The following is a 12,214-nucleotide window of genomic DNA, read 5'->3' on the forward strand; positions in this document are numbered from 1 at the left end:
CTCCCTCTAACCTTAAAAGCATGTTCCCTTTGACATTTCTACCCTGGGGAAAAGATTCTACTCCATCTATGCCGCTCCTCATTTTGAAAACCTCCATCAGGGCTCCCCTCAGTCTCTGGTGCTCAAGGGAGGACAACCCAAGTTTGTCCAGCCTTTCCTTATAGTTCACACCCTCTAATCCAGGCAGCATCCTAGTGATCCACTTCTGCACTCCCTCCACATCCTTCCTATAATGGGGCAACAAGAAGTGTGCACAATACTTGAAGTGGAGTCTGATTAAAATTTCACACAGCTGCAGCATAAGTTCCTTACCCATACACTCCACACCTCTAACGATGATGGCAATCATGTCCCATGCCTTTTATACCATATTGTAGCCAATTCCAGTGAACTATGGTCTTGGACCCCAAGATCCTGCTGTAATTCACTGCCGTTGAAGGGTCTTCCATTAAATGTACACTTTCATTTGACCTCCCAAAGCGCAACACCTCTCTGAGAACTGGGAGTGAACACCTCCCTCTGCAAATGGAACCTCAGCTTCCTGACCAACAGGCCATAAGCAGAGATTCCAAAACCAATCCTTGCAGAACCCCATGTCACAGTCCTCTGGCCAGGATAACAGCCTCCACCCACCCCACAACTTACTCTCTGTCTTCTGTGGCAAGCTCATACTTGCAATTCACCCTGGATCCCATGTACCTTTATCTATTGAATCAACCTACCATGAGGGACCTTATCAAATTCTCATGATATTCTGTAAAGATCATAAGACATATGAGCAGAATTAGGCCATTCAGCCCATCAAATCTGCTCTGCCATTCCATCATGGCTGATTTATTATCCCCCTCAAACTCAATCTCGTGCCTTTCCCCCCTCAACCTTTGGATGCCCTGACTAATCGAAAATTATCAATCTCCACTTTAAATATACTCAATAACTTGGCTCCATAGTCATCTGTGACAATGAATTCCACAGATTCAGCATCCTCTGACTAAAGGATTTCCTCCTCATCTCCGTTCTAAATTGACGTCCCTCTATTCTGAGGATGTACCCTCTGGTTTTAGACTCATCATCTATAAAAACATCCTCTCTGTACGAGATGGGATCAATGAGTATCTCTCATTCTTTTAAACTCCAGTGAGTACAGAACCAGAGTCATCAAACTTTCCTCATACATTAACCCTTTCATTCCTGGAATCATTCTCATGATCCTCCTCTGGGCCCTCTCAAATGCCAGCACATCTCTTCTTAAGGGGCCCAATACTGCTCACCATACTCCAAGTGTGGTCTGACCAATGCCTTATAAAGCCTCAGCATCACATCCTTGCTCTTATATTCTAGTCCTCTTGAAATGAATGTTAACATTGCACTTGCCTTCCTTACCACCGACTCAACCTGCAAGTTAACCTTTAGGGAATCCTGCACAAGGACTCCTAAACCCCTTGGAATCTCTTATTTTTGAATATTGTCCCCATTTAGAAATCACTCCTCTATTCCTTTTACTAAAGTGTATGACCATACTCTTCCTTACACTATATTTCATCTGCAATTTCTTTGCCCATTCTCCCAATCTTTTTAAGTCCTTCTGCAGACACCCTGCTTCCTCAATACTGCCCCTTCACCTATCTTTGTATTGTTTACAAACTTGGCCACAAAACCATCAATCCCGTCATCCAAACCAGTGACATAAAACATGAAAAGAAGCAGTCCCAATACCGACCAGTCCAGAATACCACTGGTCACTGGCAGCCAACCAGAAAAGGCCTCGTTTATTCCCACTCTTTACTTTCTGACAGTCGGCCGATCTTCTGTCCATGCTAGTATCTTTCCTCTAATACCATGAGCTCTTATCTTAAGCAGCCTCGTAAGCAGCACCTTGTCAAAGGCCTTCTGAAATTCCAAGTGAACAAGACCTACTGACTTCCCTTTGTTTATCCTGTCTATTATTTCGTCAAAGAATTCCAACAGATTTGTCAGGTAAGAGTTCCCCTGAAGGAAACCATTTGACATTGGCCTTATTAAAATGTTTACTAAAATCCACATTAATAATGTCCACTGCATTGCCCTCATTATGCACATTTGACACCTCCTCACAAATCTTAACCAAGTTTGTAAGGCCTGACTTGTCCTGTACAAAACAATGCTGACTGTCCTTAAGCAGGCTATGCATTTCCAGATGGACATAAAACCTATCCCTCAGCTTCCTCCTCAATACCATCCCTACTACTAATGTGGCTCAGTGCCTATAATTACCTGGATTATCCTTATTTCCCATCTTGAACAAAGGCTAATTCTAAGAACTAAACACAAGAGATTTAACAGATACTGGAAATCTAGAGCAATACACGTGAAATGGTGGAGGAATTCATCAGGTCAGTAAACATTTTAACAGGCATGGATCCAAGGGGACATTGATTTGTGGATCCAGAACTGGCTTGCCCACAGAAGGCAAAGAGTGGTTGTAGATGGGTCATATTCTGCACGGAGGTTGGTCACCAGTGGTGTGCCTCAGCAATCTGTTCTGGGACCCACACTCTTCGTGATTTTTATAAATGACCTGGATGAGGAAGTGGAGGGATGGGTTAGTAAGTTTGCTGATGACACAAAGGTTGGAGGTGTTGTGGATAGTGTGGAGGGCTATCAGAGGTTACAGCGGGACATTGATAGGATGCAAAACTGGGCTGAGAAGTGGCAGATGGAGTTCAACCCAGGTAAGTGTGTGGTGGTTCATTTTGGTAGGTCAAATATGATGGCAGAATATAGTATTAATAGTAAGACTCTTGGCAGTGAGGAGGATCAAAGGGATCTTGTGGGCCGAGTCCATAGGAAGCTCAAAGCAGCTGCGCAGGTTGACTCTGTGGTTAAGAGAGCATACAGTATATTGGCCTTCATCAATCGTGGAATTGAATTTAGGAGCCGAGAGGTAACGTTGCAGCTGTATAGGACCCTGGTCAGACCCCACTTGGAGTACTGTGCTCAATTCTGGCCGCGTCACTACAGGAAGGATGTGGAAGCCATAGAAAGGGTGCAGAGGAGATTTACAAGGATGTTGCCTGAATTGGGGAGCATGCCTTATGAAAGCAGGTTGAGTGAACTCGGCCTTTTCTCCTTGGAGCGACAGAGGATGAGAGGTGACCTGATAGAGGTGTATAAGATGATGAGAGGCATTGATCGTGTGGATAGTCAGAGACTTTTTCCCAGGACTGAAATGGTTGCCACAAGAGGACACAGGTTTAAGGTACTGGGGAGTAGGTGCAGAGGAGATGTCAGGGGTAAGTATTTTTTACACAGAGAGTGGTGAGTGTGTGGAATGGGCTGCCAGCAATGGTGGTGGAGGCGGATATAATAGGGTCTTTTAAGAGACTTTTAGATAGGTATATGGAGCTTAGAAAAATAGAGGGCTATGGGTAAGCCTAGTAATTTCTAAGGTAGGGACATGTTCGGCACAACTTAGAGGGCTGAATGGCCTGTATTGTGCTGTTGGTTTTCTATGCTTTTATCTTTCCAATGGGCTCCTACCACCAAACACATCTTTACCCGGCGTCCCGTGCACACTCCTGATGCTCCGCTTTCTGCAGGGATCACTCCCTCTGGGATTCCCTTGAACTTTTGTCCCTCCCTACTAATCTCCCTCCTAGCACTTTTCCCTGAAAGTGACACCTGCCTACGCACCTCCATTCAGGGGCCCAAACAGTCCTTACAGGTGAGGCAACACTTCACCTGCAAATCTGTGGTGGTTGTCCATGACGTCCGGTGCTCCTGATGCAGCCTCCTCTACATTGATGAGACCCAGACGAGACTGGAAATCTGCTTTGTTCCATTTGCAATTAGCAAGATTTCCATTTCAACACCAAATCCCATTCCAATTCTGACATGCCAGTCCATGTCCTCCTCTACTGCCATGATGAGTCCACCCTCAGGTGGAGGAGCAACACCTCGTATTCTGTCTGGGTTACATCCAACCTGGGGGCATAAACATCGATTTCTCTAACTTTTCCCCCAACTCCTTTACTCTTCTTCAATCCCCCACTCTCACTTCTCAGGCTCCCCTCTTCACTTCTCCTCACCTGCCTATCACCTCCCCCAGGATACTCTCCTCCTCCCCTTGCTCCAGTGATCTTCTCACATCTCTTTTCAGATTCCCTCTTCACCAGCCCTTTGCCTATCTACTCAGCACCTCACAGCATCATACTTCATCCCTCCCTTCCCCACCCATGTGGCCCCACCTATCGCCTTCTAGTTTGTACTCCTTCCCCTTCCCCCACATTCTTATTCTGGCTTGTTCAGTCTTCCTTTCCAGTTCTCATGAAGGGTCTAGACCTGAAATGTCAACTAGTTATTCATTTACATAGATGCTGCCTGATCTGCTGAGATCTTCCAGCATTTTGTGTGCAATACTACAAACTCATTCTTTACAATGCATTAAAGTTGTTAATGGAAAATTGTCAGTATTTTCTGTTATCGATTATATCGAATGAAAACTCATGGATTTAGTTGCTTATATTTACTTCCATAGACTACCAGATGTTCACAATCTCTCAACATGGCCACAATTCTAAATGTTTTTCAAATCTGCAGTGAACCCTTTAGTTTACCTTGGCTTGGACATAATCAGCCAACCTCTGATATTCTCTGGTAGCTGGATCAGAGAGCTCCTCGGTGTAATACTCCCCTAGAAGCTGGACGAAGAATTCCACAACTTGACTTGATGGCAGATCTGTAATTTGTTCAGTTTCTCCAGGGGTCTGTGAGGGTGTAAGAATAAATGACTAAAATGCAGAAACAATCCATTATTATCTGGCCCAACATAGATCAAACTAGTCCACTGATGTCCAATATTAATACAGAGGGGATATTATAATGAAGAAAAATGGAATATGGATGTTTGAATAGTACGGTCAGTCTGAAGACATACAGGAGGATTTTTGGGGGTGAAGTGTGGGGAGGGGGGACTGGATAACAAGGGCTATTAATACACTGTGCTTTATTCTGCAGAACCTGGATTTAGTCCAAGGCAAGATTAAACTATGAAAATCCTTTTTCCAATGTCTCGGTGTACCAATCTGAAAAAGAAGGTTTGGACAAATCTAAGGAATTTTTAATAGGGGTAGGATCGCCAGCCCAAATCTGCTTTTTGATCTGATACACAGTGTCAAGGTTAGTGGAAAGCAATTTTTTGCTTCTGCCAATATGCAAGAATATTGCCAATGCAAAGGGCCAATTGTAATGCAACTTGATTATTTATTTAATATTATTTTTTTCACTGCTGTCCTTCTTTAGTTAAGAAGACTGTTTGTTTTGCAACTCCTTCTTTCTCCTTGCAGATTTCTTTTGGATAAAAAAGCCATAATTCATGCAAATTAGCATTACAATTAAAATTAACCTGCTGCATCCATGTAATCTAGCTAAAGGTAAAAAAAATCTCATTAATGTCAATTCCAAGTCCCATGCCTATCATGCACCATATTGAATACCTTCAGTGCTGTCAGTTTACTGATATTCGTTTCTGTTTCCTTTCAATACATCAATCAAAAATGGATCTTTCACTCCATATAGTACGTGGAAATTATGAATCAATCTAAACTACACCAGCAACAAAACAAATTAAATCCTAAATGGGTGCATAAAACAGATAAGCTAGTGATTATCTAATGACCCAATGAACTTTACCAGGACTAGTTCCTCAGATTGCCTGCCTAGGAATTAAAAAGCCATAAAACCTTAAGAGATAAGAGTAAAGTTGGGCCATTCAACCCATCAAATCTGCTCCACTATTCAATCATGGCTCAATTATTTTCCCTCCAACTCCATTCTCCCTGTAACCCTTGTCTCTCTTTCTAATCAAGAATCTTGTCAAAGGCCCTCTGGTCCTAGTTCTCCCACTTTGGGAAACATCAACTCCACACGCACTCTATTTAGGCTTTTCAAACCAGCTGGTTATCACAGACAAACTGAGGATCTAACCATCTAACCTGGTCCAAAATATCAATGCAGCTATAAAGAAAGCAAGACTGTGGCTATGTTCATTAGCAGTTTGAAAGAATTTGGTTTGTCAACTAAAACACTCAGAAACTTCTACAGATGTGCCATTGAGAGCACTCTGCAACACTGCCTAGTATGGTGGGGGTTCGGGGGGGGGGGAGACAGTGCAAGCCTACTGCACAGGACTGAAAGAAGCTGCAGAAAGTTATAAAATAAGTCAGCTTCATCTTGGGTACTAGCCTCCATAGTACCCAAGACATTTTCAAACAGAGCTGCCTCAGAAAGGTGATGTTCATTATTAAGGACCCCATCACCCAGGGCAAGCCCTCTTCTCATTGTTACTGTCAGGAAGGAAATACAGAAACCGGAAGGCACACACTCAGCGATTCAGAACAGCTTCTTTCCCTCTGCCATACAATTCTTAAATGGATATTGAACCCATGAACACAGCTTCACTGTTTTTAAATATATATTGTTTCTGTTTTTGCACTATTTTTAATCTAATCAATGTACAATTATATACTTACTGTAATTGATTTACTTGTTTTTATTCTTTCTAAATTATCATGTATTGCATTGAAATGCTGCTACTAAGTTAACAAATTACACGACACATGCTATTGAAAATAGACCTGAATCTGATTCTGACAACCATGGTCATTGGTGATGTGTAATGAAGAACATGCTTCTGTATTATTTCTTCATAGACAAAGAGCTGAAAGACAAATGCTTTGGTTTCTTTTTCCACAAATGTTGTCTGATCTGCTGAGTTATCTTAGCATTTTTTATACTCATTGCAACTATCTTAAACCCTCCTATCCTCTCACAACTAATTACTACTGTTAATTCAAACCCTTTCTAACATCGTGAAGGAAAAATATTTAAATAGTGACTTGTGATCTTCAACCGCATGGCAAAGCATTTAAATATTGGGAATCTGAGCCTATATCTCCGTGGCAACAGATGTTTGTAACAGGAAAGCTTGGCTTCCTGACCAGGCTCTTCAGATGATGAACCACACTGTGCTGCAGGCTCCATCTCAATGATTACTGTCAGAATGTAACGACGTTTTTTCTAAAGTAGTAAATGTTAATGAGGTTATCAGAGAATTGGTTTAAAATACGAGGGGTGATTGATAAGTTCCTGGCCTAAGGTAGAAGGAGATGAGTTATACAGCTCTCGTTACACGCACACGCAGTTCAACACTTTGTGTGATTATGCAGAAGGTTGGCAGTTAATAACTCATCGGGGGGATTGATAAGTTCATGGCCTAAGGTAGAAGGAGATGAGTTATACAGCTCTCATTGCATGCAAATGCAGGTCAACTCTTTGAGTAATTATGCAAAAAGTTTGAAGTTAATAACTCATCTTCTTCTACCTTAAGCCACGAGCTTATCAACCACCCTTCTGTGGACACTTCTGGAAGTCCAAGATCCGTATGCTCCACAACCGCTGGACTAAGTGTGTAAATGTAGGAGGGGACTATGTTGAAAAATAAATGTGCTAGGTTTTCTAAAATTGACTCCTTCTACCTTGGGCCACAGACATATCAACCACCCCTCGTACTGTCAGCTACAAAGAAGTATTACTTCCCTTAAAAGAGTTAACCTGAAAGATAATTAGTAGGTCTGGGTTAAAACTTCCTAACACAAATTTCCTGTCAAAGACAATCTCCAATCAGATAAAGTCCATAAAAAGTCATGAACTAAAATCCTTATTCTCTCTTTATATGTGCTACCTGACATGCTGAATACCTCTAGCAATTTCTGGTTTAATTCAGACTTCTGACATTTGATCTAGTTTGCTTTTGGAAACTTCATCCAGGTCTTATTTGACTTTTAACACTTGCTACAGATTCGCAGGAATGACAAAACCCAAAATAAGGAGAGTGATCTCATTTTGATCACATTCTTGTAAAGGAATACTAGCAAGGGACCCAAACTCCATAATCATAAGGAAACTATTAGACAAGAAAAAATATTTTAAATTTATGGAAATAAAAGGAGAAGCATATGGACTCCCGATTTAATAACATCATAAATATTATTCTTGCAATTTATTTTTAATGGAAAATTTTATAAAATACAATTCCACATTCATGTTTAAATTACAACTATCAACAAGCTTTGTTCTTTAAATAGTCTTATTAATTAATTACATAGATCCTCATGAAAGATCATTAATTTAAAAACTTTACCCAATTTCTCTCATTACTTAAGCTGTCTATTTCCAGCACCTTATGTTTATAATCACATACACTCCATTTGCAAAATTGCGCTTGTCATTTAGTATTATTCAATTTGATATCATGATGGTTTTGAAGCTTTAATGAACAATGGTCTGGAATTTGTAACTGTAATGCAGCCAAAGACATCAGACCTAGCTGTCATCAGTATGTGGTTAGTTACATGCTGAAACACAATCGTATATTGCAAGAGTCTTTTTGGATGCAATCACATCAGTAATTTGACATTAATGTCAATATTTTATGCACTGAAAAAGATGAAAGCGTTAAGTCATGATGAATGATTTATAACTGAATTTTTAATATAGTCCTATTGTACAATTATTAATGGTCATACTCTCCGGTATTGGAAAAATAACTATCATAAGTCATACTCTCTCTATTTGTGATGACCTATAGATTTTTAAATTAGTTACTTTGAAAATCACGTTTCTGTAAAATAATTAGAAACTTAGTTATTAGCTGCATCTTTTACTTCCTGACTTGCTGAGTGAGAGTTTCTCAGTCTCCCACATTACTAATTTCACTGTTCCTGGATGCCACTGAAGTCCTGTGAAATGTCCTGTGATATGTACTTTCTCATATATGAATATATTGTTTCGGGTCATGATGAAAAATCCTGATAATACCAATAAAAACTTGCTTGCTGAAGAATAAATCCAAATTCTGTTATCACCATCTTCCTCAAAAAGGCAGACATAAATTCCCATAAAAGAGGCAAACTTTAGAATCTCAACCTGCGGACCAGATCTAGCTTTTTGCATATTCACTTTGAAATGAGTGGCATTGTGATCACTGCAGAAGCTTCTGTCGCCTGCCCTGTCTCATTCCCGAAAAGCAGTTCAAGTATCACACACTCTCATTGGGACTTCTACACACTGAGTAAGGAAACTTTCCTGAAAACATTTGACAGACTATCCCATCTAGTCCTTTTACAGTATGGGAGTTCCAGTCAATACGTGGAAAGTAAAGTCACCTATTATACCAACCTTAAGCTTCTTGCAACAGTGCAATCTTTCTGCAAATTTGCTTCTCTGAATCCTCACACTGTTGAGTGGTCTGTAATATAGACCCATTAATGTGGTCATAACTTTCCTATTTGTCAGTTCCATTCATAACGCTTCACTAGTCGAGTTCTCCAGTCTGTTCTGATGGAACACTACCATGATATTTTTCCTGACTAGCCACGCCACCTCTCCTCTTTTAATCCCCCCTGCTCTGTCACGTCTAAAACAACAAAGTCCAGAATATTGAGCTGCCAGTCCTACCCCTCCTGCAATCAAATCTCACTAATTGCTACAATATCGTAATTCCATGCGTTGATCCATACCCTGAGCTCATATGCCTTGCCTACTTCTTGCATTAAAGATGTGAGCTGGGGACATTTGTCACACCACACTCAACCTTTTGGTTCCTGACTTTGTCTGAGGCCTTCACAACATCTGTCCCACAACCTCTGCACTAACTGTTCTGGCACTCTGTCCCCATTCCCCTGCAGCTGTAGCTTAAACCCCACCCTGCAGAACAAGCGAATGGTCCTGCTAGGATATTAGTCTCCCTCCAGTTCCGGTGCAAGCCATCTTTTCTGTACGGGCCCTACCTTCCCTGGAAGAAAACACAATGACTCAAAACTCTTGTGCCCTCCCTCTTACACCAACTCCTTAGCCACGTGCTAAACTGTATAATCTTCCTAGCAATCCTGAGATCACAACCCTGGAGGTCCTGCCCTTTAACACCTAACTCCCTGAACTCCCTTTGTAGAACCTCATCACTCTTCCTACCCACGTCATTGGTACCTACATAGGTCATGATCTCTGGCCGTTCACCCTCCCGCTTAAGAATGCTGAGGACTCGATCCAAGATATCCCAGACCCTGGCACCCAGGAGGCAGCATACCATCCGGGAATCTTGACCTCGTCCACAGAAACTCCTTTCTGTTCCCCTAACTATGGAATTCTTTATCACCACAGCTCGACTCTTCTCCCCTTCTGAGTCATAGAGTCAGACTCAGTGCGAGAGACCTGACCGCTGTGACTTTCCTCTGCGAGATCATTCCCTCCCCAACTGTATCAAAAGTGGTATACCTGTTGTTGAGGGGGATGGTGACAGGGGTATTCTGCACTGGCTGTTTAACCCCTTTCTCCTTTCTGACTGGCACCCAATTTCCTCTGTCCTGCACCTGGGGTGTAACTATCCTCTATGTGCCCTATCTATCCCCTCTTCAGCCTCCCGAATGATCCGCAGTTCATCCAGTTCCAGCTCCAACTCTTAACACGGTTTGTTAGAAGCTGCACCAGGAAGTACTTCTCATAGATGAAGTGGTCATGGACACTGGAGGTCTCCCTGCCTTCCCACATCCAACATGAGGAGCTTCGCACTATCCTGTCTGGGATCTCTACTTAGCAAACATAAACAAGGAAGAAGAATAAACTGTATGGGGGGAGTGGATTTCTACCTACAGCTTATCAATTTCTCTGACTGAAGCCACATCCTTGCTGAAGCCTCACAGTCCCCACTCTAAACTGTCCACTCCAACAATGGCCACTCCACCTGCCCCGCCTTACTTTAATTTCTCTTGCCAATCAATCCTGAAATCTGATTGGCTGCTGTTCAAAGCTCCAAAGTACTGTGAGTCACTGCCTTTTCTACTCAATCGACAAACCTGAGTGAGCTAGGTCTCAAGCTTCCGATCTCTCCGATCGGATGCTGCTCAAAGCTCTAAGCCACTGCGAGTTGCTGCCTTTTCTACTCATTCGGCAAACCTGAGTGAGCCAGGTCTTCTCAAGCTTCTGATCTCTCCAAGTGGATGCTGCTCAAAGCTCTGCTCCCAGCTGAAGGAAGGTCAGCAAGCCCCTGGTGACATCAAAATCTATCTGAAGAAATTCAACATTACATCTAAAAAATGGGAAAACTTTGCACTTCATGGATTCACCTGGAGGAAATCTGTTCAAGAGGGAGCTGTGCTACATGAGAGCGACCTCCACCAAGGCCTTTCACCATTCGATACGTTTCAATTAGGTCACCCCTCATTCCTCTGAATTCCAGTGAATACAGACCCACAGCCATCAAACACTCTTTATATGACAAGCCGTTCAATCCTGGAATCTTTTTTGTGAATCTCCTTTGAACCCTCGCCAGCTTCAGCACATCCTAGCCAAGATAAGGGGCCCAAAACTGCTCACAATACTCCAGGTGAGGCCTCATCGGTGCTTTATAAAGTCTCAATATTACATCCTTGCTTTTATATTCTAGTCCTCTTAAAATGAATGCTAACATTGCATTTGCCTTCCTCATCAATGACTCAACCTGCAAATTAACCTTTAGGGAATTCTGCACAAAGACTCCCAAGTCCCTTTTGAATTTTCTTTCCATTTAGCAACTGTTTTCCCGACACTGTAGTCCTTCTGCCACTTCTTTGCCCATTCTCCCGATCCATCTAGGTCCTTTTGTATCCTCTCTACTTTTTCAAAACTAACCACCCCTCCATCTATCTTCGTATTGTCTGCAAATTTCGCAACAAAACCATCAATTCCATCGTCCAAGTCATTGACATCTCAGCCCAAAACTATTTAGTATTGTCCATAGATGCTGTCTGACCTGACAAGTTCCTTCTGTACTTAGTGTGTGGCCAACTAGTACTTGACATTTCTACACTGCATGAAAGACTCTGACTATTTATATTATCTACGTCTTGCATAACTTTATAAACTTCTATCAGGTTTTTCCTCTGTCTCCAAAACTCCAGAGGAGCATTCGATATGAACTTGCCATTAACATATCATAGGAAGAATGTAAAATTCCACAACTTGGGCTAACTTAAATCAGATTGATGCGCATAGTAAAAGAATTCCAACATCAAGGAAAAGAAACAATCTTCTGTCCTGAGTTTGAGAAGAAACTACCGTTGTTGATCTGCAAAAACTAGGGAGAGGGTGGGATCATTCAAGAATAAAGGAGGTAACTTTTGCTGAGATGCAAAGGATATGG

At 41.9% G+C, this 12,214-nt stretch overlaps 1 protein-coding gene across 3 annotated transcripts in view; it reads right to left on the bottom strand.

Annotated features, from left to right (window-relative positions):
- The window catches only part of impg2a (interphotoreceptor matrix proteoglycan 2a), an 83,529-nt gene that overhangs the window by 36,716 nt on the left and 34,599 nt on the right, over positions 1-12,214 (bottom strand). For all 3 annotated transcript variants that reach the window (XM_073045173.1, XM_073045171.1, XM_073045170.1), the window contains exon 9: positions 4,596-4,745. In XM_073045173.1, coding sequence (XP_072901274.1) covers positions 4,596-4,745 — 150 coding nt within the window. The remainder of the gene's footprint in view (positions 1-4,595; positions 4,746-12,214) is intronic.

The sequence above is a fragment of the Hemitrygon akajei genome, chromosome 5, assembly GCF_048418815.1.
Source record: "Hemitrygon akajei chromosome 5, sHemAka1.3, whole genome shotgun sequence".
In the NCBI taxonomy this organism is placed as follows: Eukaryota; Metazoa; Chordata; class Chondrichthyes; order Myliobatiformes; family Dasyatidae; genus Hemitrygon; species Hemitrygon akajei.